Source organism: Benincasa hispida, chromosome 1 (assembly GCF_009727055.1).
Source record: "Benincasa hispida cultivar B227 chromosome 1, ASM972705v1, whole genome shotgun sequence".
In the NCBI taxonomy this organism is placed as follows: domain Eukaryota; kingdom Viridiplantae; phylum Streptophyta; class Magnoliopsida; order Cucurbitales; family Cucurbitaceae; genus Benincasa; species Benincasa hispida.
The window spans coordinates 63,976,571-63,990,345 of NC_052349.1; the positions used below are offsets into that span (position 1 = coordinate 63,976,571).

General features: G+C 37.6%; 1 protein-coding gene across 3 annotated transcripts in view; it reads right to left on the minus strand.

The window, feature by feature from the left end:
- The window catches only part of LOC120083235 (structural maintenance of chromosomes protein 6B-like), a 36,740-nt gene extending 26,620 nt beyond the window's left edge, over positions 1 to 10,120 (minus strand). Inside the window, exons 1-11 of one of the 3 annotated variants that reach the window (XM_039038913.1) lie at positions 10,070 to 10,120; positions 9,776 to 9,923; positions 9,406 to 9,511; positions 8,712 to 8,845; positions 7,773 to 7,828; positions 7,201 to 7,287; positions 6,813 to 7,133; positions 6,469 to 6,588; positions 5,757 to 5,891; positions 5,172 to 5,248; positions 5,016 to 5,091 (exon numbers count right to left, since the gene is read on the minus strand). In XM_039038913.1, coding sequence (XP_038894841.1) covers positions 5,016 to 5,091; positions 5,172 to 5,248; positions 5,757 to 5,891; positions 6,469 to 6,588; positions 6,813 to 7,133; positions 7,201 to 7,287; positions 7,773 to 7,828; positions 8,712 to 8,845; positions 9,406 to 9,511; positions 9,776 to 9,893 — 1,230 coding nt within the window. In that variant the 5' untranslated portion in view covers positions 9,894 to 9,923; positions 10,070 to 10,120. Of the gene's footprint in view, positions 1 to 5,015; positions 5,092 to 5,171; positions 5,249 to 5,756; positions 5,892 to 6,468; positions 6,589 to 6,812; positions 7,134 to 7,200; positions 7,288 to 7,772; positions 7,829 to 8,711; positions 8,846 to 9,405; positions 9,512 to 9,775 lie in introns of all 3 variants that reach the window. The other 2 variants (XR_005483387.1, XM_039038905.1) reach the window with 2 other exon arrangements.
- Between the last annotated feature and the right edge of the window lie 3,655 nt (positions 10,121 to 13,775).

Consider the following 13,775-nt stretch of genomic DNA (forward strand, 5'->3'; position numbering starts at 1 on the left):
ATACGTTAAATTAGCCCTAAGGGCATTTTTGTCTTTTTACTATATTTGCTAAATTAGGGTTTCACATTATTCTATTTATATCTAAGGTTGGATCTATTGTAAACAAGACATAAAAATAATAAGTTCTTTTCTACCGTGGTTTTTCTTCCCTGAATTAGGGTTTTCCACGTAAACTCCTTGTGTTGTCTTCTTTCCCTATTTCAATAAATATCACTCACTTATTCTCGCATTTTAAGAGAGGTGGTCAAGTCCAAAAGCAACAAGGCAAGATAATAGTACATACACTTGGAAACAAGATGCTAAGGTAAATAAAAAAGAGAAATAAAACCAAAGAGACTATAACAACATAACAATTTGAGCAAGGAGATCAGGAGCTATGAGCAGATAAGATAACTCATGCAAATATTTCAGATGACTAATACATGAAACTTTTGTTATAATTGGTATGGACCTTGTAAAGTAGCAATTTTCCATCCCACAGTTCAGTAGAGAAAAAGAAGATTGAAATGTTTGAGACAGTTTTTTTTTTTATATATATAAGAATAACAACTTTCATTTTGAAAAAATGAAAGAAAATAAGGGCAACAAAAACACCCCGCCCATAAAAGCAACTCCCTACATGAAGAGAGTCCAACTTTGCAAAATCACCTATAGGATAATTACAAAAGGTCTTCGAAACCGAAGCCCACAAAGAAATATGAAAGCGAACTAGAGACCTAACCTCGCTAGGGTCTTTATCTACTCCCCTAAAAGTCCTACTATTTTGCTCCCTCCATAAAACCCACACAATCGCACACACCCCTGCAAGCCACAGAAAAGGACTCTTCTCCCCCCTAGGAGAAACTCCTCGATCATAGCAACAACTCCCCTCTGACGAGCAAACGAAAAGCCAAACTCCTAGAAGAAACAATCCCAAACTGAGCTAGCAAACTCATAATGCCAAAGAATATGATCCAGATCTTCCTTCGCCTTCCAACAAAGGATGAGAACGGCAATAAGCAATGACCTAGAGAGACGATCCATCATGTTCACACGGTCATGTAACACTTGTCAGGTGAAGAATCTCACTTTTCTAAGAATCTTAATCCTCCAAATGACCAAAAAGACCAAAACGACCAAGGGAGAATGGGCCACAAGACTCTAAAAAAAGGACTTACACGGAAAGCCCTTCCAAAGGATTGAGTCTCTGAACCCTCACATCCCTTCTCTCATGCCTAAAAGAGTGATTCTTCAAGCAAAGAAAGAAGAGAAGCAGCATCCATCGTCTCCCCATCAGAAAAATTATGACTAAACCCGAAAGAGAAGGAGCATGAATTCCCTGACCACACAAGAAAGCCAGCAGCAAAGTGGTTTTTAAAAACCGACAAATAGTAGAGTCACAAAGAGGCATCTCGCTCACCCATTGATCCTCCCAGAAATAAGTATCCTTCCCCTCCCCCACCATGCACTGAACTAACACTCCACAAAAGGCAAGAACTCTTTCGAGATATCCTTGCAAGTTCCATAAGTTTTCGATGAAAACCTTTTAGACCCCTTGGACAACCACTCAAAAGGATGGGGTCATATTTGCTTACAATAATCTTATGCCATAGAGAGTTGGACTCGAAATAGAAGCGTCACAATCACCTAGTGTGTAAAGCCTTGTTACGAAACCTAAGATTTCCAGATTTCCAATCTCAAGACTCCATTTTTCAATAGGCTTCTCAATGACCTCCCACCTAATCAAATCGAGCCCTTTCCTTTTCCTTCCTCAACCACTTCCCAAAGGAAATCGTGCATCAACTTCTCCATACTCTTACACACCCTACAAGGGGATTTGAAAAGGGAGAAAAAATAAATAGGAAGGCTAGACAAAATAGATATAATCAAAGTAAGTCTTCCAGCCTAAGAAAAATACCCTTTTTTCCAAGACGCTAATCTCTTCCTAACCTCATCCACCACCGAATCCCAAAAAGCAATCGCCTTGGGATTACTCCTGAGAGGTAGGCCAAGATTGGATGAGGGAAGCATCCCAACCTCACACCCTACCAACTCCGACCATCCCAACCTCACACCCTAACAACTTCGACCATCTCTTAAGCTTCTCCTCCTCATAGTTGATCCCCATGATGCTATACTTCCCCCTGTTGATTTTCAAACCTTATTTCTTTAAAAACTATTGAAATAGAAGAGAAAGAAAACGACACAAGGAGTTTACGTAGAAACCCCTAATTCAGGGAAGAAAAACCACGATAGAAAAGGACTTATTATTTTTAAATGTCATACTACAATAGACCCCAACCTCAGATATAAATAGAATGAGATGAAACCCTAATTTAGCAAATATAGTATAAATTACAAAAATGCCCTTAGGGCTAATTCAACGTATTTCAACACTCCCCCTCAAGTTGGGGCGTAGATATCGGCAACACCCAACTTGCTAATACAAGCTTCAAACGTCTGTCTCGATAACCCTTTCGTAAGAACATCTGCAACCTGTTGGACTGAAGGTACATAGGGAATACAGATCTGTCTCTTATACACATCTAGATGTGTATAAGAGACAGAGGCTAACCATCATTTCCTCATACCCGGAGTAGTACTCTATAAAGCCGTTGTTGTTGCTTATTGCTTTCTAGTCTACTACAATCTTTCTTTCTTTATTCACACTCACAAATCTTCTTACGAAAACCTTTTCTCTAAACCCGTTTTCTAAAACCGTTTTCCCTAAAACGGGGGTGGAGGTTGCAAGAGGCACTCAGTGTGCCATTGGCAGTCCGTAATCGAGTTGGCTGGCTTGTTCGTGAGCGGGAACAAGTGCCGCACAATTGCTAAGAGAAGCTTCCGAAAGAGCGATTGTGACACTATCCACCATGGTACTGTGAAGGAGCTACTGCCAGAAGTCCACCGATGGCAGAATGCGGCCACCCATGACCGGTGTTGCTCCCAGACGGCTGCGACGGAGGGTAACGGACAGAAGGCTCGGCGATTGGCTGCGAGGTTGAAGCAATCGCGCCGATCTGACCCGACCCGGCAAACCCACGACCGTCTGGAGCAGATCCGGTCTTGTGCGAAGTCGAGGGACCGATCGGCTGCGAGGGACAGACTGCATGTGCCAGAAAAGGAACGCTTGCACGCGAAGCCGAGGGGCCTTCATCGATCGGCTGGAACGGCTGAGTCTGGAAGCTAATCGGCGCGCCGATTGGAGCAAGCCCACCACCAGCTGTTCGACTCGCCGGCTGGATCTGTTCGGCTCGCCGGCTGGATCTGTTCGGCTGCGCCACCTGGGATGATGGTTCGGAGATAGCGGTCGACTGCTGCTTGAATCACAGCCTCATTGGTCAGTGTACCTTCACCTATCAAGTTTGATGACTGAGTTTCTTCTATCAGGGCTAGGGTTTCATCACCTTGCTCTGATACCATATTGAAATAGAAGAGAAAGAAAACGACACAAAGAGTTTACGTGGAAAACCCTAATTCAGGGAAGAAAAACCACGATAGAAAAGGACTTATTATTTTTAAATGTCATACTACAATAGACCCCAACCTCAGATATAAATAGAATGAGATGAAATCCTAATTTAGCAAATATAGTATAAATTACAAAAATGCCCTTAGGGCTAATTCAACATATTTCAACAAAAACAACTAGAATGTGATTTGAAGCTAAAAACAAGTTCTCATTACCAGAGCAAAAGAAAAGCGTGTCATCTACAAATTGAAGATGCGAAAGAGTCGCTCTTTCCTCTCCCACCTCAAAGGGGATGAAAATACTTTCGTCAACACACTTCTGCACCAAACTACTCATAATATCCACCAAAAGAAGGAAAAGGAAAGAAGATCACCTTGCCTAAGGCCTCTCGTGGCTACCACTTTACCTCTAGGACTGTCATTTATCATAAAAGAGAAAGTCGCATGTTAGGTACTTAAGCACCTTGAAGAACCACATCCCAACAGCTAGCTTTTGGGATGTGGTTCTTCAAGGTGCTTAAGTTCCTAACAATTGTATCAGAGCCGGTTGTCGATATTCCGAAGTGGAACAGGCGGAAGGTTCTGACCGGGTGTGATCGAGTGAAGTACCGTCAAAGTAGCCGTCGGGACGTCAGCTTTCTGGGGATGGGGTATTGTTAGGAACCAAGGTAGTATAGGATGTCTTTGTCCCACGTTGATTAGAATGGGATGACTAATGTGGTACTTAAGTGACTTGGCTCTCCCACCCCAACAGCTAGCTTTTGGGGTGTGGTTCTCCAAGGTGCTTAAGTACCTAACATCACATTTCTCAGACAACCCCACATCCACATTCTTCATTTGTAATCGAAGCCCTTCTTTTCCATCACTTTGAGTCCCAATCCACATAATCATAGGCCTTCTCGAAGTCAATCTTAAATAACACTCTCTTTCTTTCTTTCCTTTTTTTTTTTTTTTTTTGCCTATACTCCTCCATAGCTTCATTAGCCACAAGAGCTTGGTCCAAAATCTGTCTCCCACCTATAAAAGCACCTTGTGTTTCAGAGATTGTCAACGGAAGCATCCTTCTCAAGCAATTAGCCAACACTTTTGCAATAATCTTATACACGCTTGTAATTAAGCTGATCGGTCTAAAATCCTTCACCCTTGTCACAGCCACTTGGAAGCATGCTTTGGACAGTTGGAAGCACGTTGATCACAGCCACTTGTTAAAGTCACCCCATTTTCAACCAGACTCCCAACTTCTAAGAAACAATAATATCGTTGATCGCATTATGTGTTCCAATAAATAGTTTCAGTTTGACCTATCACCTATCAACATTTGCGAGTAAATAAGTTGTTAGAATTTATAAATTAATTAAAATTTGTAAAAGAGAAAAGTTCGTCCCCATTCATGCATGCAGAAAGGTGATGACATCTCATTATGTGAAGTGTCACACGGTATCAATCACAAGTACTGCAGGACAAGAACAAGACAACCAAAGAGAGGATTCTTTTCCATTCTTCAACGACGCAATAACTTGCCACAAAATATCCAGTAGGTTGCCATGCAAGGATCCTCGTCTTACCTCTTCAGCAATCTTTTTTATTTCATTTCTCCCACTGTATAGACTCTCCATTAAGGCATTCTCCTCCTCTTTTAACCTGTTGATTCAATAAGATGCGATGCAATCTTTTTTTGGAGGAAAAGAAAAAAGAAATTACGAAGCAAATAAATAAATAACCTCATTACTGTTGACTTAGCAGCTTCAGTCTCCGATTCAAGTTCCTTCAACTTTTCCTCAATTTCAGATTCTTCAGCCTACAGATAATTAACAATCAAAGGGATATTGGAAGGGAGAGCATTAAAGTCCATGAGAAAATATATGTAATCTACATCACATGCGATCGAGAGACATAATCAAATCTCAAATGATTATTTGCCGTGAATATTATAGATAGAACTTCTACCGCATCAAACAAGTTTTAAGTAACTGCGAGAAGACGCCTTATTGCCAAATGAACAAAAACATGGATATATCATTGTATGGATCCTACATATGAAATCTGCAACGGCTTGGAGATATAACTATGGTAAAAGCATAATGTTGGAAGGTAATGAGTGCAACTACCTATATAAAGTTGTAGACTGATCATACGTATATTAGTCACAGACTTGCATCCATGCATACATACATACAAATATAGCTTAAATGTGCAACTACCAATACAGATTGTTCCAGAGACATAAACATATAAATAGATCAATACATAACATATAAAATCAAGACAGCCTAGCCATCTCTACAAAATCCAAGAGAAAGGGAAACCTGTGTATTTCTAATGTGCTGCTCATGAATATCTTGAACTTGTTGCTCAAGCAGCCTAACACGCTTTACCATCTTTTGGATGTAGTTTACTTTACGGCCATGCTCCTCTTCAAGTCCGAGCTTCTCTCTTGTTGCCTAAAAATTTTGTTTGCATTGGAATATTTAAAGGAAAACGTGAAAGGATAGAGATTACTTTGAAGCCTGATAGGAAGTTCTCATAAGATAGATGCATTTAAAAATATATATATAATAATAATAATACAATAAAAGATTAAAAATGAGAATAGCTCAATAGTCTACATTCTATGCATCTAATCCTTCCCCTGAGGTGTTCAAATCTTCAACCCACACTTTTTGTAATTGAGAAAAAGAAGAAAATAGAATAAAACCAATAGTTACCACACAGCAGAGCAAAGAGTAACTAATATAATATTTTTCCAACCAAACAGATATCATAGCACTGTTCATTTGTTTAATGTCGTAGGCTTCCAAATTATAGATTCTGTGATAAGTACTTTCAGAAATAAAATACAGTTTAATAGGAATTTCATCACAAATTATTCAATCTTCCAAGTGTAGATTCTGTGATATGTATTTTAAGAAATAAAATACGGTTTAATAGGGATTTCATCACAAATGATTGGGCAATAAAATATGTTTTTGTTGACAAATTGAGTGACTGAGGAACGAGTTGGAATCTAACTCATATTACCAAGGAAAGAGTTTCCTGCAGTTCATCCTTCATTCTTCTCACTTCTGAAGTTCTCTCCATCATGCTTGCAATTTGAGTCTTTTTCTCAATAAAGCGTTCTCTTAATTTTTCTGCCAGACCCTACAGCACCATTCAGAAGTTGAATACAAGACATAAGATTAAGTACCAACTGTCCCTGATATGAAAGAAAATGAATAGATAGAGTCCAAGGGATACTCTACAGCTCCAAAAAGGAGAGATAACACAGGTTAACATAGTATATTAGCAAACGTCCCACTTTTAAGTTCAACATGAGTGCGTGGAAAGAATGATGCATAGAATAACCAATATTGTACATTACTCACCAGTTGATGATCAATTTTTGCTCGACAAATAGGAATGCGATCTTGGAGCTTTCCTATTTTTGCACTTTGCTCCTGAAGCTGCTTGTCTACATCATATACCCATGACCAAGCAAGCTTTTTCTTTAATTGCTGGACTTGTTGAGAGATTTCTTCCACATGCTCCATGTTTTTAATTTTTCCTCGCAGCTCATTTAGTTCCTTTTCTACAGGTCGTATGGTAGATTCCAAGTCACCAACAAGTGCATTCGCAGATCTCAATTGATCAAAAATGTTTTTCAGCAGATCGTCCACTTGCTGAAGAAGAGTTGCCTTGAAGAAGAACTGAACGATAGAGTGTCAATAGAGAACTATAACACCATCAGATTGTAAAGAAAACAGTTCGCATTACCTTAAATTTGTCTTTGTCATTCCCAGAATGCAGGAACTCTCTACTTTTGTCCTGACTCATTATTACACATGGATTCTCAACATCTATCTATACAAAAGAAAACATATCGTTTTGTTAACTTCTGGAGATGAAAGATGATAACACTTCATATCCCCTATGAGTTCTAGGCACAAGGATGTACCATCTATGATATAAATTGATAATTAACATGATCCCTTAAATTTTGCAAAAACCAGCTCCACTTAAGATGTAATACAGCATCAAAGCTCAAAAGAGTTCTTTAGCTCATTTAAAAGTTTAGGACACCCCAAACAAGATAATACAATTTAAAGAGTTGCAGGCGGCACCAACTTCTAAAGCATCACATATGATTTATTGAAGCAAACTTACATTTAGGTTTCAAAATTGAAGACAGGTGAAGAATAAACACTCACATACCTTGCCCTTGTTACTCCATCTCAAAAAAAAAAAAAAAAAAAAAAAAAACCTAGAGAACATAATATGGTCTAACTGTAAAAAAAAAGCAAAAATAGAAAAGCAAACAGTTTACAATATACAAGGCAACAACTCACATTAAAATGTTCTACTAGCTCTCGTAGTTCATCCCTCCGACTGGCAACCTTTTTTCCTGTAAGATACCATAGATGTAAAGAAAAAAATGATAGCTATCAACCCCATAAATTTATACAGTGCTGCATGCTCTACTCTCTAGTCCATCCAACTCGAAATATATTCACAAGAACATTAATAAAAAATGCAGTATGACATTAATGGATAATTAGTCATAAGATAATATCTGAGAAGACCAGTGCAAAAGTAAAACATAATCATAGCAGTACACTGACAAGAAAAACTGAAAAGCTTAAGCTAGGACTTGGGTGAATCCTTGTTCTTCTTCTTTCTTCTTCTTTCTTTTTTTTTTTTTTTTGAGAAAAGAAACAATAGGACTCAGGTGAGAATCGCGTGACAGATATTGCAGAATGTAGAAGTTCCTTGTAATCATTTCTCACCACAGAAAATTCGTTGAGATACAGAAATGGTTGCAACCACCTCTCCATTACACTACTGGCCTACTACCGCATGCCTAGGATGAGGTCCAATGGCAAATTGATATTTTATATGTCAACTTCCGATTCTGATTTTCTTATACATATGCAGATTTCAATTTACCATTGAACCACATCCTAAGCTGCAATAGTTTCTTGTAGCCCAAGTATGAGGTAAGTATTACTCATTTCCCACCCTTTGTACTAACAACCTTGATCTTATTAAAACAAACTCACAAATATGACTAATATACCATGAAATAATAGACCTGTCACGGCCTATCGTACTTTTTGACAAAAATGTATTTGCCTACATGATCAAAGTATTCCCCATTTCCAACTTTATTCAGTCAATTGATAAGTAGAATTTGAAGGCAAAAGGTTGAACTTACTAGTTGAAAAAATTAACCTACTTTCGACAAACAACATATGAATAGAAGACAAGATTTGAAAAATGTTTCTAACCATGAGAATCCTTCAAAACAATGGCACTGGTGGCTTCCGATATCCTTCTTTCTATGATTATAGCATCACCATATATTCCATGCTTGAAAGCATCCTCCCCATTATTTTGCAATACAACATGAATGACAGCATGACTGTTAAGATCCAAAAATGTATATGAATTGGAGACTTAAAAAGGATATTATACATGTTTTATACAACTTGTGAGAATTCCTAGGTGAATGCAGTGGACTTAAAGCCTAATTCAAAATATTTGTATAACCTATTCAGCAAAAATGGGGACATACACGTGCATATAAAAACAATGATTGAAAAATAAAAAGGGAAGTTGAAAAATGATTGGGTTGAAGAAAGTAAAGGGACTTCAATTATTGTGTTCAAACCCTATGGTGGCCACCTATCTATTATACAATCTTAAGAGTGTCAACCAACTAAATCTTGGGGTTGGAAATTACCCTGCCGAGTTGCACAAAAGCTCGACAAATTGCTTGTACTTCTGTGTATGTATATATATATAAAAAACAAATGGTTCATCTAGACCTCTAAGAACTCAAGAACACAGTTGTACAATCTATAGAACGGATCCTATTCAAGTGAGGTCGTAATAGTCCAGCTAGACCTCGATAGCTCAAGACAGTAAGAAGTCTGGCAGATGCATTAACCATACAATAGAAACCAACACAAATGAACAAACCTGCAACCAGTTTTAATAAAATCCTTCAACGTCGCTGCCCTTTGGGTTCCTTTAGCTCGGCAGCCGAATGCAACACATAAAGCAGTCAGTATAGCACTCTTACCACCTGCAAACACCAAATTTTCTGACATTAAACTTCTGATATAAATCATAACATTGGAAAAATAAATTTTCTTCCTTTGGCAACGAAATACAACACCAATGGATAATCCAAATAATGGGGTTTTTTTTGTTTTCCATCCCTAGCAGAAGAACTCCTCCAGTTACAAATTCCTTCTATAGCCCATTTGTTCGCATCACATCAAACAAATCCCTTAAAGCACAGATGCGTATAAACAGATAAAGAAGGGTGTAGTCAAAGTCTACTTACTTCCGTTCTGCCCAGTAATGAAATTGAGCCACTCGCCAAATTCAATATACAAGTTGCTGTGACACATGAAGTTCTCTAAGCGGATACTTTTGACGATGCCTGCTCGGGAATCAGCCATGGTGAGGCTTATTTAGGGGTTCTGCGAACCCTTGAGGAATGGGAAAGGGAAAATATGAGTATTGGTGAAGAAGAATGAAAAAAATTTGAGTGAGAAGTAAGGAAAATGAGAAAGCTTAATCTGAAGCTCAACGAGAATGAAGCTTTGTGGCGAGAACGAGAAGCTCTTTGTCTTACCCTCTTCTGTTCTCTACTGAGGACTTCTATTGCCAGTGGCGCGCGGACTCGTTGAAAACCAAAAGAAAAACGTTAATAATATTAATAATAATAATAATTAATTATATTTACTTCAATGCTTAGTTCAACCGTTAAATGGGAAATTTGTACGGATGATCCATTTTTTAGCTCAAAATGTCAAATAATTCATTTTTAAAAAATAATGACAATTGACCTTCTGCTGACATCGTCGTCATATCAAATTACGTAAATTTCCCTCACAAATGTCTCACGTTATGAGTCTCTCTCTCGTTTGAAATTCTCTAATTTAATGCGATTGCTCGTCAGTGTACAAATGATTTGAAAATTTTCACGACTGAAGTCTCAAATCAGTAATAACTAAGCACAATACAATGGTGATTTCTTTAAACTCTAAACTCCATTTCAACAGTGATTACTTCTCTGGTTTTCGACGGTGTTTTGTTGAACGGAGATTTCTAAGACGAGGCTTTTTCAGAACAGACAGGTATTTCATAACGGTGTTTCATTATTTTGAGTACATTTCAGTACTTTTGTTGTGTTATTTCTGGAAAGGTAGGAATTGATCATTACGAAATTTTGTATTGGAAGAGAGAGAGCAAGAGATAGAACGAGAGTGAGAGAGATCAAGAGTAAGAGAGAGAGCGAGATTAAGAGAAAGCAATAGTACACTTCAATTGCTAGTACAACTTAGTGACAAATGTTCTCTTGCTTTGTAGGATGACAAGAAAGTATCTACTTATTTGATATAGAGGTGATTAGGATGAGAATGAAAGTTCGTATATTGGGGGGAAAGTTGACAGGAATCATTGTGGCTGTTACATTGAAGTAGGAACAACGTAAATCTAACATTTACAGGGTTACAAATGTTAGTTATTCAGAGTTTGATCTTATGATGAGAGTTAAATATAAGCTTGAATATGAAGCCCCTCCACAATATATAAGGAATAATGATGATATTCGCTTCCTTCTTTTTCGAGAAGAGCTTAGTAGACTTCAGTTATCTGTAACGCTAAAATCGAATCAGGACGAAAATGTTAGAATGGGGTTTAGAAATATGTGTTAAGATGATACAATTGTGGACAGAAAATACGAGGAATCATATTAGTTTCGTTGGGAAGAGGATGATATTGCATTGTCTACCAATACTGTACATCAACATTATCATTAGACAATGACTGCACTAATCCAGTAGGATTAAATTCAATGAATTATGGTGATACAGAACTGGGCGGTACTTCAGTTGTTGGTAATGAGAGATCATCTAGACTTGATTATATGGATTGTGGTCATCCAAAGCAACGTTGTGGTCCTTCAATGGATGTTAATGAGCAACCAATGGGATTGAATGAAATGGATCATGATCATAGAGACGTGTGTTATTCTACAACAGCTTCAGTGGTTCCATCATATGTGTCTTCAAGTCATAGGGGATAGCTGATTATATCTGGTACCTCTTCATCTGGGACAGAGGACGTTGAAATTGGTCAACTATTTTTGAGTGAAAATGTCTTGAAAATGTGATTATCTATTTTGTCCATAACAAGAAAAAAAAAAGAATTAGGGTCAAGAAGTCAACCAAATCTTTGTTCACCGTCAAATGTATTGGGGAGATTTGTAAGTGAAGCCTTCGTGCAGTGAAAATGGAAAGGTCTGATATATTCAAGATCATAAAGTACTGCAGTTCACACCCATGTTCTATCGGAATTTTCAATCACAAACACAGACAAGCAAGGTTGAAGAAAGAGTTGACTTTCTTGTTGACATCTGTCTGTCATCTATTGTCCGTCATCAAAAGCTGGAAAATCAATTTTAGGTTAATTAAGGTGTTCTCAAGCATAATTAGGGATCCAATTGGTATTGTTATGATGCCTTAAACCTTGAATTTGAAGAAATTGGGATCTTAAGTCAACTATGAAGTTGATTAAGGGGTTAATTTGAAGTAAGCCCTAATTAGGGCTAATGAGAAAAATTGAGGAAAATTGGAATAGAATTAGTTCTTATTGAAGATTAATTTTAAGGTCTTGAGTTAATTTTAGAGTAATTGAGTGACCAAATTACAAAACAAACTCTACCTTAGATCAAATTAGGGATTTGAAAAAAGTTTAAGTGAAATTGGTTATACTTGAAGATTAATTTTCAAATAATTGGATTATAGTCATATGAAAGATAATTAGAGGATTATCAATATAATTTCAGGATAAACGGGAGATGGAGAAACTAAAATTATGAGGAGGAGCCGATTAACAGTGAGTGGTTTACTTTCGAATGTTTTGATATAGAAACTAATTATATACTATAGTATGTTATGATTTATGAAATGTGATGGCATGATCTGTTTTACTTGATTGATATTTCAAAAATGTTTAAATCGTGATTTCTAAACTCTCGATGGTTTTATACGATTTTGATTTATCAAAACGTAGTTCAAACTACTAATTCTTGTACCCGAGAGATGGTTATTTTCCCGTGCTACTTGAATGTGTTTCAGTAGCAACCTCAGGCGATCAGGGGGCTACCGGGGTCAGACATGGCCAGAGTATACCGAGAAGTCCAGAGGAACCTGTGCCGTAGCGCCACTCAGGCTATCAGGGGGCTACCACCGGGGTCAGATGTGGCCAGAATATACCGAGGAGTCCAGAGTAACCTGGGCCTATGGTGTGTATTTATGCTTAGCCTTGAGGCAGCTCTGTGTGCAGGTATGACCTTGTGATTTGGTTTACACTGCGGGAGGGATTCTTTGTCCAGAGTAACCCGCCGTTGTAAACAAGTATTTGGGTACAGAGTTGGTGTGATTTTCTGATAACGACTGAATGCTTTATAATGTGTTTATGAGAGTTGATCATGCCACTTTTTTTACTAGCATGTGTTTGAGATACTGTTCAATCTTTTATACTTTGTTCAATGGTTTACTGAATGATTTGATAAACTCTATTGATGATTTAGGAAGCGATAGCTTATGTTTATATTAAACTACCACTCACTGGACTTTAGCTCATGCTTTCCATGTTTTATGTTTATCCCCACCCCCAGGTAGCGACAAGTTCCTGGTGCTTGCTGAGCCGTCAAATGCCATTAGCGTTATTAAACATCTGTTGTATTGTTTGTGCATGCATTTGAGAATATTTTAGAACAACTAGAACTTGTGAGTTACATGTCATGGGAGGTTTTGTTCAAAATAATCCTTATTGTTGGTCTGTAAATCTCTTTAAACAGTATTGTGATTTAAACTGAATCAAATTCCTAAACTCTGTCGATGAACATAGATTATTTTTGAAAATAGGTTGTTAGTCAGTTGATTAAAGATAAATTTATAGGAATAAGACGTATTTATAAACCTTGTCATATCATTGAGGATATAAGGTGAAATTATGGTGTGAACATAAGTTATGATAAAATGTGGCGTGTAAGGGAAGCCACATATGATCTCACTAAAGGTATTCCATAACACTCATACTCCATACTACATGCTTATGGAGAAGCGTTAAAAATAGAGAATTTGGGTACAATGTTTGAGATCAAGCTTGAAGATGATGTGCATTTCAAGTATATGTTTATGGAATTAGGGCCTTGTATTAGAGGTTTCGACTTGTGATAATTGTAAATGGGCTGCACTTGAAAGGAAAGTACAAAGGGACCATGTTGGTTGCAGTTTCTATGGATGAGAACAATCAATTATACCTACTAG